The sequence below is a fragment of the Erpetoichthys calabaricus genome, chromosome 9 (assembly GCF_900747795.2).
Source record: "Erpetoichthys calabaricus chromosome 9, fErpCal1.3, whole genome shotgun sequence".
Classification (NCBI taxonomy): domain Eukaryota; kingdom Metazoa; phylum Chordata; class Cladistia; order Polypteriformes; family Polypteridae; genus Erpetoichthys; species Erpetoichthys calabaricus.
The window spans coordinates 193,488,844-193,504,659 of NC_041402.2; the positions used below are offsets into that span (position 1 = coordinate 193,488,844).

The window sequence follows — 15,816 nt, forward strand, 5'->3', positions numbered from 1 at the left end:
CCAAACCTTAGCCCAAAAGAGATGCTGTGGAATGACCTCAAGAGAGCCTTCACTCCAAATATCCCAAGAATATGGCTGAACTCAAGAACTTCTGAAAGGAAGAATGGTCCAAAATGTCTCCTGAAGTGTCTCTACCGGAAGTGTCTGTTAGAGGTTACTGCTACCAAAGGAGGTCCAACCAGTGAGTAAATGCAAGGGTTCACATAGTTTATCCAAGGAAGGTGAACATTTAATGGGTTTGTTCAACAAGGATTGGAAAGATTGTAATTGCTTGTGTGTGTTATTAGTCTGGTGGTGCCAGATGTGACTCTTGGACAGAGACTCCAACATCTGTAGTGACCAGAGGCCCCTAAAAAGGCTCCACCATCTGCAAACCCACCCCCAATACCCTCCATTCGGTACACTATAAACATTTGTGACTGCAGTGTCCCATTCCTCTTCATGTGTTAGGCAAAAATGTAAAATAACTATGGAAATACAGCGAGAGAAGAAGAAGAAACCAAACAAAAGTCTTGATGAATGGTGAAAATAGAAAGTCAAGAGCTCAGTAAGGCAAGTTACGACAAGCTTAAGAATTCATGCGTACATCTTGCTGTCATTTTGACATGACAGTGTCTAGAGAAGTGGAATGTGTTAAAAGGCTGCAGCCATATTCAGGTATGGCATGTTTGTCATTCCCACTTAGACAGTAACGTTAGCTTCTTGTAGTTATTCATTCAGACATGCCGTGAGACGTTGGGTGCCGAGCAGTCTTGTCCGTGGTTAAGCTGGAGTCGAGTCACTGCTGTCTGGTGCGTTAACTGAAATTGACATCTCCTGTGGTTCTTTAACAACTCGCTTAATAGCAGTTCCTTTCATGTCTTTCAGTTGGGTGTGATGGCACACTTGTTACCTTCAAAAGTGAATTTTACTGCTCATGATTTCGTGGACGCAGCTGCTATTTCTTTTAACCACAAATGGACTGGGTGTGTATTGATTTGCTGTAAGGAGATTGTGTGTTCGCTTCCCGGGTCCTCCCAGTGTGGAGAGCGCTTTGAGTAGTGACAAAAGCGCTATATAAATGTAAAGAATTATTATTATTGTTAAACGTGAGCGACAAATGCCAGCATGGTGCAGTTTGCTTTTATCACTAGCAAATTGTTGTCTTTGAATGCCAAAGTATAATCCGGTTTTACAGAAAACATTTTTTCCCTTGCCACAGGCTCTGTTTACTTTTAAGCCATGCAAAGTGTTCTCTGCATTCACAGCATGTATTTGTATGTTTAAAGGGGGTCTTTTAAGCAACAGAACGTTTATCCATCAAGGCCCCCTGGCTTGCTATCTGCTGGACCAGCTTAACAAGTGCTCAGTTTATTTTTTCTTTATGCCAATAACTGACTTGAAACAGAATCTCTTGAGTGCTGAATTGATTTTAGGGTTGTTCATTAGTCAGTATTATTATTATAATAATAATAATTCATTACATTTATATAGCGCTTTTCTCAGTACTCAAAGTGCTAATCCACACAGGGAGGAACCGGGAAGTGAACCCACAATCTTCCACAGTCTCCTTAATGCAAAGCAGCAGCACTACCACTGACAACCTGTGTGAGTGCCCCCCCGTTTTGTCCGCAGCGTGGCCTTTTGTGTACCGCAGACTTTAAGGAGCACATGCCTCTTGGTGTACATAATGTGCACACTTTTACTTTCATAAATCACACTAAGTGGGTAACAGTGCCCATTCTCCATCAGCGTTCAACAACCAGTCTGTGGTTTTTGGGGAGTCCCCCTCAATGTCTGGAGTGTGTGCCCTTTAACCTTCATAGATGTTGCCTAATGGATTGCCTAGCTCTGCTTTAGGGAAAAGAAAAACTTCACATGGAGTGAAGCCTGATGAGTAGGAGGAACATCAAGTACTGCAATTAATTTATCGGCCAAATCTGCAATCATTTGGCTCAGACACAGGAAGCAGAGGGTGATGGTGCGAGGAACCTCATCAGAATTGGCCGATGTTAAGAGTGGTGTTCCACAGGGGTCAGTGCCTGGACTGCTGCTATTTTTAATATATATAAATGATTTAGATAGGAATATAAGTAACAAGCTGGTTAAGTTTGCAGATGATACCAACATAGGTGGATTTAGCAGATAATTTGGAATCCATTATATCATTACAGAAGGACTTGGATAGCAGACAGGCTTGGGCAGATTTGTGGCAGATGAAATTTAATGTCAGTAAATGTAAAGTATTACACATAGGAAATGAAAATGTGAGGTCTGAATACACAACGGGTGGCCGGAAAATCGAGAGTACGCCTTAGGAGAAGGATTTAGGAGTCGTAGTGGACTTTAAGCTATCAACTTCCCGACAGTGTTTAGAAGCCATTAAGAAGGCTAACAGAACGTTAGGTTATATAGCGCCTTGATGTGTGGAGTACAAGTCACAGGAGGTTCTGCCTCAACCTTTATAACACACTGGTGAGGCCTCATCTGGAATACTGGGTGCAGTTTTGGTCTCCAGGCTAGAAAAACGACATAACAGCACAAGAGAAGGTTCAGAGAAGAGCGACTAGGCTGATTCCAGGGCTACAGGGGGTGAGTGATGAGGAAAGATTAAAAGAGCTGAGCCTTTACAGTTTAAGCAAAAGAAGATTAAGAGGTGACATGATCGAAGTGTTTAAAATTATAAAGGGAATTAGTCCAGTGGTTCGAGACTGTGACTTTAAAATGAGTTCATCAAGAACACGGGGACACAGTTGGAAACTTGTGAAGGGTAAATTTCACACAAACATTAGGAAGTTTTTCTTTACACAAAGAACGACACACACTTGGAATAAGCGACCAAGTAGTGTGGTAGACAGGAGGACTTTAGGGACTTTCAAAGCTTGACTTTGTTGTGCTGAATGGCCTGTTCTCGTCTAGATTGTTCTAATGTTCTAATTTGGATGCGGCGTCATTAATCATAACTATAAGGATTCAAATTATGGGTTCTAAAGAAGTCTACCCGGTCCTTATGGTCCTAGAAAGCAACTATGCAGAATTTGGGCCAGACTGGTCAAAAGGGTGTAGGACTGTAATACTTGTTGACACCGGTATGTAAAATATAGCTGCCTGCTGTTCATCATTACGGTGATAGTGTCAGAGTTGATGTAAGGTTAAAATAATCTGCAGCTGTAATTCTGAAAATATGACCTGCAAAATATGCATTTGAAGTAACTGGTGTGTCCCACCCCATCGGAACGAGTGATGTTAAGAGAGATGATAATAAAGCACCACAACAGATGCAGATTTCAGAGCTCAAGAAACCCAAATCAGTAAAAATGCCTAACCCCGCTTGATACAATTCCCACAGAAGCACAAATAAGGATACGCAGAAGCCATCTTCCGCTTGCACGTTTAAAACAAATTACTAAAATGCCAGAATAGCCATTACATTTTAACACACAGCTAAAGTCTCCCTGGGCCAGACTCAAAACATGTCGGAGGAAAACTCTTTAAAAAGTGTGCACAAAATCATCTGCTGAAAAGGCTTCACCCACATCCTGATCCCCAATTTACTCCAGGCCGTGCACTTTTAAACTGCCGGGGTTTCAGGAAAAGAGCAAAAGAAAATGTAAAAAAAATATAATAAGAAGACTTGATGCCGAGAGAAGATTAAAAAACTGCTAACATTGCTGTTATCAGTTCAGGAGCTCAGTAGCACAAGGTTTGAAGAATCTTAATGATCTACTGTACTTTGTAATGAGCTCTGTTACAGAAATGACACACACACACACACAGACCAGTGCAGCTACTTGGAATCTATATGTTTGAAAAGTGCTTCTGTCTGCTATGATATCTTTACGTCATTTTGGCTACAGCATCACTATATGGCATTAACAACAACAAATCGAGTTTAGAGAAGCATAGAGGTGAAGATATACAGTACAGTGCATCCTGAAAGTATTCCCAGTGCATCACTTTTTCCACATTTTGTTATGTTACAGCCTTATTCCAAAATGGATTAAATTCATTTTTTTTCCTCAGAATTCTACACACAACACCCCCATAATGACAACGTGAAAAAAGTTTACTTGAGGTTTTAGCAAATTTATTAAAAATAAAAAAATTGAGAAAGCACATGTACATAAGTATTCACAGCCTTTGCCATGAAGCTCAGAATTGAGCTCTGGTACATCCTGATTCCCCTGATCATCCTTGAGATGTTTCTGCAGCTTCATTGGAGTCCACCTGTGGTAAATTCAGTTGACTGTAGACCTCCGAGACAGGACTGTCTCGAGGCACAAATCTGGGGAAGGTTACAGAAAGATGTCTGCTGCTTTGAAGGTCCCAATGAGCACAGTGGCCTCCATCATCCGTAAGTGGAAGAAGTTCGAAACCACCAGGACTCTTCCTAGAGCTGGCCGGCCATCTAAACTGAGTGATTGGGGGAGAAGGGCCTTAGTCAGGGAGGTGACCAAGAACCCGATGGTCACTCTGTCAGAGCTCCAGATGTCCTCTGTGGAGAGAGGAGAACCTTCCAGAAGGACAACCATCTCTGCAGCAATCCATCAATCAGGCCTGTATGGTAGAGCGGCCAGATGGAAGCCACTCCTTAGTAAAAGGCACATGGCAGCCTGCCTGGAGTTGGCCAAAAGGCACCTGAAGGACTCTCAGACCATGAGAAAGAAAATTCTCTGGTCTGATGAGACAAAGATTGAATTCTTTGGTGTGAATGCCAGGCGTCATGTTTGGAGGAAACCAGGCACCGCTCATCACCAGGCCAATACCATCCCTACAGTGAAGCATGGTGGTGGCAGCATCATGCTGTTGGGATGTTTTTCAGCGGCAGGGACTGGGAGACTAGTCAGGATAAAGGGAAAGATGACTGCAGCAATGTACTGAGACATCCTGGATGAAAACCTGCTCCAGAGCGCTCTTGACCTCAGACTGGGGCGACGGTTCATCTTTCAGCAGGACAACGACCCTAAGCACACAGCCAAGATATCAAAGAAGTGACTTCAGGACAACTCTGTGAATGTCCTTGAGTGGCCCAGCCAGAGCCCAGACTTGAATCCCATTGAACATCTCTGGAGAGATCTTAAAATGGCTGTGCACCGACGCTTCCCATCCAACCTGATGGAGCTTGAGAGGTGCTGCAAAGAGGAATGGGCGAAACTGGCCAAGGATAGGTGTGCCAAACTTGTGGCATCATATTCAACAAGACTTGAGGCTGGAATTGCTGCCAAAGGGGCATCGACAAAGTATTGAGCAAAGGCTGTGAATACTTATGGACATGGGATTTCTCAATTTTTTTATTTTTAATAAATCTGCAAAAATCTCAAGTAAACTTTTTTCACGTTGTCATTATGGAGTGTTGTGTGTAGAATTCTGAGGAAAAAAATGAACTGAATCCATTTTGGAATAAGGCTGTAACATAACAAAATGTGGAAAAAGTGATGAAGCGCTGTGAATACTTTCCGGATGCACTGTATGCTTTGTGTTAGTCTTGCAGTGACAGACATATACTAAATATGTCTGGAGATGAGCAGATAAAATTCTAAGGTCAAAAGGCAGACAAGTTCTGGAGCCAAAATAAATAAAATTATACGAAAAAAAAATACAGCAAGGATGTGCAAGAGGTTTGCTTACAAATATTCAATACTGTACCTCCATCTTAAATAAGTGGGGTGAGATGGCATAATCTGAGGCTCTGAGGTTTGGAATCCGCACTAGTTCGAATCCCGTAAATGCCAATAGGGACTTTGCTCTGTTGGGCCCTTAACCTGCAATTGCTGAGCACTTTGAGTAGTGAGAAGAGCGCTATATAAATGCAAAGAATTATAATCCACAATGTGACTTCTGTCTCATGTGACTACCACCAACAGGCACGGTAATCTCTGAATCTCAGGTTCTTAAAGTATGTCATGAGTGGTCAGAATTTGGGTCACGTAGAGCCATATTTCAGAACAGCACTTAATGGGTAAGGATTGAGTACAGATTGCAAAATGGCTTGCAATGGGTTGCCGCAGGCAGTTAAACCAAATGTCATTGCTCTGTTATACAATACAATACAACTGAATTTTGAGTATAGCCCAAAATCACACAAGAAATGCTTCAATGGGCTTTAACAGGCCCTAAATTTTGACAGCCTCCCCAGCCTTGACTCTCTAAGAAGACAACGAAAAATTCCCCCAGATGAAAAAACCCCTTGTAGGGAAACAAAATGGAAGAAACCTCGGGAAAGGCAGACGCCTTTCCAGGTAAGGTTGGGCATGTAGTGGGTGTCAAAAAAGGGGGTAAATACAATAAATAATAAACACTTGTGTCGCTGAATTCTACAGTGGGAAAACGAGATGAATGTCTGCGGCAATTTGATGACCGTCAGATATGATTCTGGGTCTCAAAGACCCTGGCTACAGGTTTTCATTCTAACCCCTTTTCTTAATTAGTGACCTGTCTTTGCTCCTAATTAACTTCTTTTCAATCAATTGTAATTGACTTGCTCTTGAAGACTCAGACGCCTTAATTGTTTATTTTTCCTTAATTAGCAGCCAAACAATAATGAGATACAAAGCGAACCAAAACATGACCAGGGAACTGTATCAATCATACAGTAATTGAAAATAAAGAAAGGTGAAGGTCTCAGGAATGTTGATCTGCTCAGCTGCCCAAAACATTTGACTAGTGCTCTTACAAATGAGAAAATCCGACAATTTCAGAAATGTCTGCTATTGCATAATGAGAGCAGCAACAAGCCATGGAATTAAAGAACGGGTTTAATTAACGACAAGACTCGGCGCCTGATTAAGTAACTGGTTGGAGTGAAATTGGTTGGAGTTTCAGGTCCTGATTTAGACGGTCTTCTGTTGGCTCACTCACTTCAAATTTCAATTCTGTTTGGGTGCCATTTATGGATAGAAATGAAGCAATTCAATTGACATCTTGCCTGAAGAAGGGGCCTGAGTTGCCTCGAAAGCTTGCATATTGTAATCTTTCTAGTTAGCCAATAAAAGGTGTCATTTTGCTTGGCTTTTCTCTACATTCATAATGGCTAACACGGTACAACACCCTAGTACTACAGAGGAAGATGAAGAAATTCAGAGGAACAAATCGTAAAAAAAACAAGTCAATTCAAAAGAAGTTAATTAGCACCAAAAACAGGTCACTAATTAACAAAAGGGTTAGAATGAAAACCTGCAGCCACTAGGGCCCTCCAGGACCCGAGTTGGGGACCCCTGCTCTAAACAATATGGCCATTTCCATACAAATCAAGAACAAAATGGTAGAACGAATGGCAAAACGTTCTCACAAAATAGTGGCAAGATAATGTCATAACAATAAAAATAACAAGCAGGGGCGGACTGGCCATTAGGGCATTTGGGCAATGCCCGGTGAGCCGCGGACTCTAGACTGGTCATGGGCCATCCATTTTATGAAATAAATTTTACGTACTGGTTACGGTTTGACGATAAAATTAATTTTCTAAAATACTAAACATGGGCGGCACGGTGGCACAGTGGGTAGTGCTGCTGCCTCGCAGTTGGGAGACCTGGGGTCCTGGGTTTGCTTCCCAGGTCCTCCCTGCGTGGAGTTTGCATGTTCTCCCCGTGTCTGCGTGGGTTTCCTCCCACAGTCCAAAGACATGCAGGTTAGGTGGATTGGCGATTCTAAATTGGCCCTAGTGTGTGCTTGGTGTGTTTGTGTGTGTCCTGCGGTGGGTTGGCACCCTGCCCGGGATTGGTTCCTGCCCTGTGCTGGCTGGGATTGGCTCCAGCAGACCCCCGTGACCCTGTGTTCAGATTCAGCGGGTTGGAAAATGGATAGATGGATACCAAACATTATCTGTCCGGTACTGTGGTTTATATAGTCCTATATAATATACCATATTACGTCAGCAAGTTATTTAAGTTGTCAGTACACAACGTTGCAGCGAAAAATTTGGTCAAATTGCCTTTTGCTGATTTCTGTTTCGATACCGCTACATTTCAGTTAGCATATCCTCACAGGTGGCGCAGTGGTAGTGCTGCTGCTTTACAGTAAGGAGATTGTGGGTTCGCTTCCTGGGACCTCCATGTGTGGAAAGTGCTTTGAGTATTGAGAAACGCGTTATATAAATGTAAAGAATTATTATTATTGCAATTTATTTTATCTCATACAGTTCACGAACGTCTCAGTACACGTACAAATCGATTTACGACCAAAAAGTTCGCCAAACTGTTGCCTCGGTTCACAACCACACACTCGGTATACGAACAAGCCAGTTTCCCTTTCGGTTTGTACATGTTCAGTCTCTCCCTGTGTATTTCCTGTGCAGCGAGCAAGAGAGAGAAAGCGAGAGAGCGCGACACACACCCACACACACACACACAGAGGCAGTGCAAGAGAGAGACAGACGCACACACACAGGCAGCGTGAGAGAGAGGGGGCTGGACGAATAAGGTAGGAAGGCTGTTAAAGAATTCACTGGGCTTGATTTTGTTTTCACTTCTGTGTACAGCAATCAGTTCGTAGTGTGCATTGTTGCAATGTTACTTTTCTTGGTGGTTTATTAAATTACAGATTTTTTCAAATGTTTATTTTTTTCCCTGTGCTTAAAACTCGTTAAAAAAAAAACTTTTTAGCCAGCGGTTGGTAGCGCTATAGCGCAAACTATTGCAGTGTTAGTTTTCTCTGTTGTTCAAGGTTTTCTCAGTGTTATTCAATGATTTTACATTTAGTTTACTATTACGCTGTGCATTCTATGGTTTAGTTAACTATATTTGTGCTTAAAAACTTCCATCCATCCATTTTCCAACCCTCTGAATCTGAACACAGGGTCACAGGGGTCTGCTGGAGCCAATCCCAGCCAACACAGGGCACAAGGCAGTGAACCAATCCCGGGCAGGGTGCCAACCCACCGCAGTGCTTAAAAACTTAAAAAATATATATATATATTTACATACAGTTCGTATGGTCTGGCACAGATTGATTGTATTTACATACAATCCTATGGGGAAATTGCTTCGGTTCACGACCAAATCGGTTTACGACCAGAGTTTTGGAACGAATTATGGTCGTGAACCGAGGTTCTACTGTATCTAGTATTTAAATTCTTCAGTAGTAAGAATTAGTTTATATTATGTATTATGCATTTTATTGTTCTCTGGTCGTCGGCATGAACGATAATTAGTGATTTTCAGCTGTGATTATTTGTATGATGAAATAAAGTTATAAAGCACAGGGTAGGAATTTTTCATATTAGGACTGAACATTTATAGTTTATCGTTAAGTTAACGCAACATTTCAATCATGTGAGTGTTTTGTCTTGGTAGAGTAATATATTGCTCTACTTTCCCCTATTGTATTATTAAGATGTAGCCTTTGTCAGAACGCCTCAAATCTCACAGACTTACCACTGTTTATTATAGTATATAACTTCTTCCCAATGTTCCCTTCTATATCTATAACCTCAGACAATTAGGTATAGTAAAAAACAAGCAGGAGTTAAGTTACAATTTAAATAATGTATTATTGATCATTTTCATAAATAATAACAATATGCAAAGTACATTTGAATATTGGCAACCATACAACCTGATTAAATGGTGATGTGTAGTTTCAGGAGGCACACAGACTTGTATTTATTTAAAATGTCTCTAGCTAAGGCATCATTGCTGCTCAGCTTTCTTCATAACAGGCCGCATGCCTGTTCAATATGACTGGAGAGCTGTGTTCTTCATTGTGTTGTTCTTGTTCTAAGCACTTTGAGCTACTTTTTGTATGAAAATGTGCTATATAAATAAATGTTGTTGTTGTTGTCATCAGAGTTTAGCAAGAGAGATAAGAATGTGGTTGAGCAAGCGGATTTATAGATTCTCTGTCCAACGCCTAGAGCCAATAGGACATCATGGTACTTAAAAGCTTCTGATCCAAGCCAATTCCAAACAGCCATACTTCAGACCAATAGGAGAATAGAACATCTTAACACCTGCCACCTCCTAAGACCATATGTTAGGTAGACTGGCTTTCTTGCGGGGGTTGAAAGACTTTAGCAGAGAAACACTCGCCAAACTGGTTTAAGGCACATCCTCCCCCAACTCTATAGGACCCATTCCTAAAGGGGGGGGGGGGGGGTGAACATGAATGCTTCTCACTAATGTAACACTAAATTACATTGCTTTGCCTAAATTACAAATAAAGACAAAGACATACAAAATATTTATCAAGTTAAATGCAAAATCTTACATCACAATAGTGAGGTTTTCATTATAACATCGGTTATAATGCATTCCATTGTAAATGAGCAGCTACTAGCCTACTAGGGTACCAGCACTTGGACATGACATTGACATGTACTCTAAGAACGTGTAAGCCGCGTTACTAAATTTTTACTTTTAATTTAAATTTTATTTATAACCATGTCTTCAAATTTTAAGTTGTGTCTAAACAACAGCGTACAGATTAAGTTTGGCAACAGTTTAGATAGAGTTCATATCATAGGCTCATAGCCAAGTAGCGAGCCGCTTGCTCATCACAACTTTTAAGAAAATTACAAAAAATAATGGGCCGAGTGGGTCAACCTTGTCATCTCACTCGCTAAAGGAGGCCCAGGACGGTTTTGACACCCAGTCTGCTCCTGATAATAAGAACTTGAAAAACAAAACACTCATGTTCACAAATGCACAGAATTGACCAAGAATAGAAGAATGAGGGGATTCACAATAATATCTGTGTGTTTATTTTAGTTGTCAATTTGTTTTTTAATTGTTAGCCTCGTAATGCTATAATTTGGTATATAAAATACAGGCTGATGGGTTCTCACTAGTGGATACTGACCTGCAGACCTTTTTCATCTTCTCTTCTAGGTCAGCCCGATAGATTTGCAGCCGGTTGTCCTTTTGAAGACGCACATCTTCAATCTCAGATGTAACAGGGTCAGAATAGAGGCGCATCTCGGCCACCTCACTCGGGATGTTGACCTCCGTGCCTTGGTGCTCCAGCACAAACTGTTTGGAGGTGTAACCAATGACTACCTTGGGGTCGACTACCACCTTCTTGACAACAGCCACTTTCCCCAACTTGTAGTGGGAGTTCAAAATATTCACGCCCGGCACTTGTGGACACTCCTTAGGAGAATCAAGGCTGTCTGGGTGGTGAGCAATAGCTGGGAATATGCGCTGGTCAAATAAAAACACATTGGCTCCAACATACTTCTGTGTCAGAGCCTCCAACAGATTAATCCATGTTTTGTGCTCGTTAGGGATAAGGATTTCCTCAGGCCCATTGAGGATGAGGTACCTGCTCGTGTACATATTCCTGTAGACACAATCGTTTGTAAAGACATTCTGAATATGATGATGCATCTCGTCTCGGATGCCAGGTTTTAAGTCCATGGAAACATTATGCAGCATGTCCATATTCCAGCTAATGACTTCGACAAATCCATTCCTGGTGTAGTAATTGAGCACCCGCAACACCAAGTCCGAGCAGCTTATTTTGTACATGAACACCTTGTCCGCCCCCAGCAGTCGATACATTTCGATCAAATGGATAAGCTGCAGGACATTGTTGTAGTTGTCGAGCATCGTGCTAACGCATACAGTGAATGTGTGCCGAGGCTCATCGAGTTGGCTTTCTTTGGCGTTATGAATTTTCACAAACACATCCGAGGCACTGTGGTTACGTTCTGCACTCACAGCCACACTTATCGGAGCAGACAAGACACATGGGTTTCTACACAACACGCAGTACACCCCCTTGGAGGCCTTTTTGCCGAGGTCAGATGTCAGGGCTCGAGTGGAGATGGTGTTGCTCTCACACTTAACATGGCAGTAGCGGCCTTCTTCCTCATCCGAGGCACCAATTCCAATAATCCGAATTACAGGAGACACCTGGAGAAAGGTCCTATCATCCAAAAAGGCTGAAAAGATAAAAGCTTTCGTGCCAGTGATGGGGATGATGGAATTTCGCTCAGGGAAGAACGGGGGTCTGTTTATACCTTGCTGAATTGTCCGGAAAAAGAAGGAAGGGAAGAAGGGTGGCCAAAACAGCAAACACACAACAAACGTGAGAAGTATACAGAAGATCGACAAGAGACTCTTCTTTCTCATCTTCAGGTGACTTTTGAAGAATTTGATTAAAGCCCCCAGGCTCTCCGAAGGATACATGCTTGTGTTGTCCTCTTGAAGATCCTTGCGTAAGAGAAGACACCTGGGGGAAAAAAAAACAAAAGTCAGGAGGTGGAACTGGAAATGAAGTGGAAACTAAAGTGCAAAGTTTTAAGCAACTCTGAGCCAATAGGTCATGTAGATTGAGGAACTATCCATCCATATGGCCAAAGTTGGAGATGGATGATATATGATGTGGTATACCAGATGAAATTATTCTAGTGGCATGGATTTTGTGGAAGTAAAAACCCCTGAGGAAGATGGGACAAGTTCAATCAATTAGATTTTTATTCAGTCACAGATGAGTACCTGGATTCTACGTTGCAAGGCAGAAGAGCAAAGGTACATTTTTTTCTATTGGCTTTTTAAAATTTCTTCTTCCTCCCCCTTTATTTCTTAAAAATAAACATAATATTGTTTACTTAAGCATTTTGTTTTAGTACGCTAATGGGCCATCTGCTCTTATTTTTTTTCCACTGATCAGATAGACCCTAAAGAAGGAAAGGTCATCTTTCCTGTGTCAAATAAATGCGTTCCTAAGAAACTGGAAATTTTCCTGGGTCTGCTTACTGCACCCTGTCTTATGATAAGACGCCTGTATGAATAACCTGTCGTTTAAAGCAAAATGGCTTTGTCAGCTATTAACCCTAAGTAGCTTGCAAGCAGTTAATTTTTCTTTCACAATTTTGAGGAAAAATAATAAAAAAAGGTTTTCTGGAATGCTTAAGTTTAATGAAAAATTTGCAAACACACTTAAAAGTAAAACATGTCTTATTAAACAACGCGCAAATCTGTGCATGCAGAACAAAATAGGATATCCAGTTTTCTGTCCGTGTACCAGTGTCTCAAAGGTAATGAATGTCTGGGTGTAATAACTGTGGTGAGACGAATGAGGGGGTGTTGATTGTTTTAAGTGTTACTCCGTTTCAATTCAGGTTGGTGTGGGGTGCACACTTGTCATCGTGTGCTAGTGTTAATTGTAGATTGGATTGGACAGGAATATAAGCAACAAGCAGATTAAGTTTGCAGACGATACAAAGCTCATTCATTGAATTATCATAAAGGGACTTGGACAGCAGACAGGCTTGGACAGATGCGTGGTCGATGAAATTTAATGTCAGTAAATGTGAAGTGTTTAACATAGGAAGTAAAAATGTGAGGTTTGAAAACACAGTGGGAGGTCTGAAAATCGAAAGTATGCCTCATGACAAGGATTTAGGAGTTGCATTGGACTAAACACTATCAACTGTCAGACTGTATTCAAAAGCCATTAAGAAGGCTAACAGAATGTTAGGTTATATAGCACCCTGATATTTGGAGTTCAAGTCCAATATAAAACACTAGTGAGGCCTCATCCGGACTACTGTGTGCAGTTTTGGTCTGCAGGCTATAAAAAGGACATAACAGCATTACAAAAAGCCCAGAGTAGAGTGACAAGGCTGCTTCCAGGGCTATAGGAGATGAGTTATTAGGAAAGATTAAAAGAGTTGAACCCTTTCAGTTTAAGCAAAAGGAGATGATAGGAGGCACGACTAAAGTGTTTAAAGTTATAAAGAGAATTAGTACAGTAGATTTAAGACTGTGACTTAAAATGAGTTCATCAAGAACAGGCCAATCAGCCCAACAAAGCTTGCCAGTGCTAGCCACTTACTTCTTCTAAAATAACATTAAGTCGAGTTTTGAAGGTCCCTAAAGTCGTACTGTTTTCCACACTACTTGGTCAGTTATTCCACGTGTCTGTGGTTCTCTGCGTGAAGAAAAACGTTTTAATGTTTGTTCAAAATTTACACCTAACAAATTTCTAATTCTGTCCCCGTGTTCTTGATTAACTCATTTTAAGTCACAGTCTTGATCTACTGTACTAATTCTCTTTATAACTTTAAACACTTTAGTTGTGCCTCCTATCAACTCCTTTTGCTTCAACTGTAAAGGCTCTTTTAATTTATCCTCATCACTCATCCCCTGTAGCCCTGGACTCCGCTTAGTCTCACTTCTCTGTTATTTTATTAATTTTTATTGTAATCATTCCATACAAACAGATCAATTTATAACCAAACAAATTAAAGACAAATCAAACCCCACCCCTGAGAAGGAGAGCTTAGCTAAAGGAGAATTGCTTAGGGCTTTTTAATAAGACAACATTAAGCAAAGGAAAGGGAGAAATAAATATATATGTAAATAAGAGATAGAGAAGGGAGTTAAATGTGGTAATGGTTATTTCTCTTATTCTAAAATAATATTGATCAGATCCTGCCAGGTTTTGAAAAAATTTTGTACAGATCCTCTAACTAAGAATTAGATTTTTTCCAATTTCAAATAATATAAAACATCGATTTCCCACTGACTTATCAGAGGAGAGTTAGGATTCTTCCAATTTAACAGAATGAGTCTGCGTGCCAAAAGTGTAGTGAATGCAATCACCGTTTGCTTGTCCTTTTCCACTTCAAGTCCGTCTGGAAGAACACCGAACACAGCTGTTAGTGGGTTAGGAGGGATTGTGACCCCAAGGCTGTCTGAAAGGCACTTAAAAATTTTTGTCCAAAATGATGTTAAGTTGGTGCAGGCCCAGAACATGTGACCCAGTGAGGCAGGAGCTTGGTTGCAGCGTTCGCAGGTTGGATCTTGCCCTGGAAACATTTTGGACAGCTTTAAGCGAGAAAGAGGAGCTCGATACATAACTTTTAGTTGAATAATTCTGTGCTTTGCGCATATGGAGCTCGAGTGAATTCTCTGCTTTGCTACCTTCCACTCCTTTTCTGATATATTGATTAAGAGATCTTCTTCCCAATGTCCTCTTGGATCTTTGAATCTTAGTCTCACTTCTCTGGACCTTCTCTAGTGCTGCTATGTCCTTTTTGTAGCCTGGAGACCAAAACTGTACTCAATACTCCAGATGAGGTCTCACCAGTGTGTTATAAAGCTGGAGCAGAACCTCCTGTGACTTGTACTCCACACATCAAGGAGCTATATAACCTGACATTCTGTTTGCCTTCTTAATGGCTTCTGAACACCATTGGGAAGTCGATAGCTTAGAATCCACGACAACTCCTAAATCCTTCTCATAAGGTGTAAATTTTCAGATCTCCCATTGCATATTCAAACTTCACATTTTGACTTCCTACATTTACCACTAGAATTACCACAGCTACGAAAAAAATTGTAAATCCGGCCCACCTTAAACCTGCTCGCACCTCTCCGTCAGCGTCTTTTGTCTTGTAAATGTGTCGATAAGCCCAAGCAGCAAGAAGCCTACTATCCCATCCTCCCACCGCAGCAGAAAGTGCAAAAACCTCTCCCAGTTCAAGCGTTGTTTATCAGGGAGTGAAGTAGTACCTAGAGCTGTATAGGCTAAAAAAATATATCGTATATATTAGTATGCGAGCAATGGTATGAGAATGCAGTCAGATTTCTTTTTTGGACACATACACCATCCAGATCTAAACACTAGCGTGGAGAGTCGCTCGCGTACTGAAGAGTCTATAGCTGCAGGTGGAAGCTGCCGTCGCACGTTTGCGTCACTGTACTTTGTATATAAAGGCCAGATAGAATGTTATTTACCTTGATTTATTTACTTATCTTCCTACAACGTAAAGTCACAATTAAACTGCAAAGCTTCCTCTGTTTGATCGACACGGGCAGGCTGACACAGTACATGTGTACTGAGCAATGTGGTTCTGCTCTCTTGTGGGCCCACCACCTGCAAGAGAGGCCA

At 41.3% G+C, this 15,816-nt stretch overlaps 1 protein-coding gene across 1 annotated transcript in view; it reads right to left on the reverse strand.

The window, feature by feature from the left end:
- The window catches only part of LOC114656995 (uncharacterized), a 108,747-nt gene that overhangs the window by 34,931 nt on the left and 58,000 nt on the right, over positions 1–15,816 (reverse strand). The window contains exon 2 of the mRNA XM_028808695.2: positions 10,774–12,147. Coding sequence (XP_028664528.1) covers positions 10,774–12,104 — 1,331 coding nt within the window. The 5' untranslated portion in view covers positions 12,105–12,147. The remainder of the gene's footprint in view (positions 1–10,773; positions 12,148–15,816) is intronic.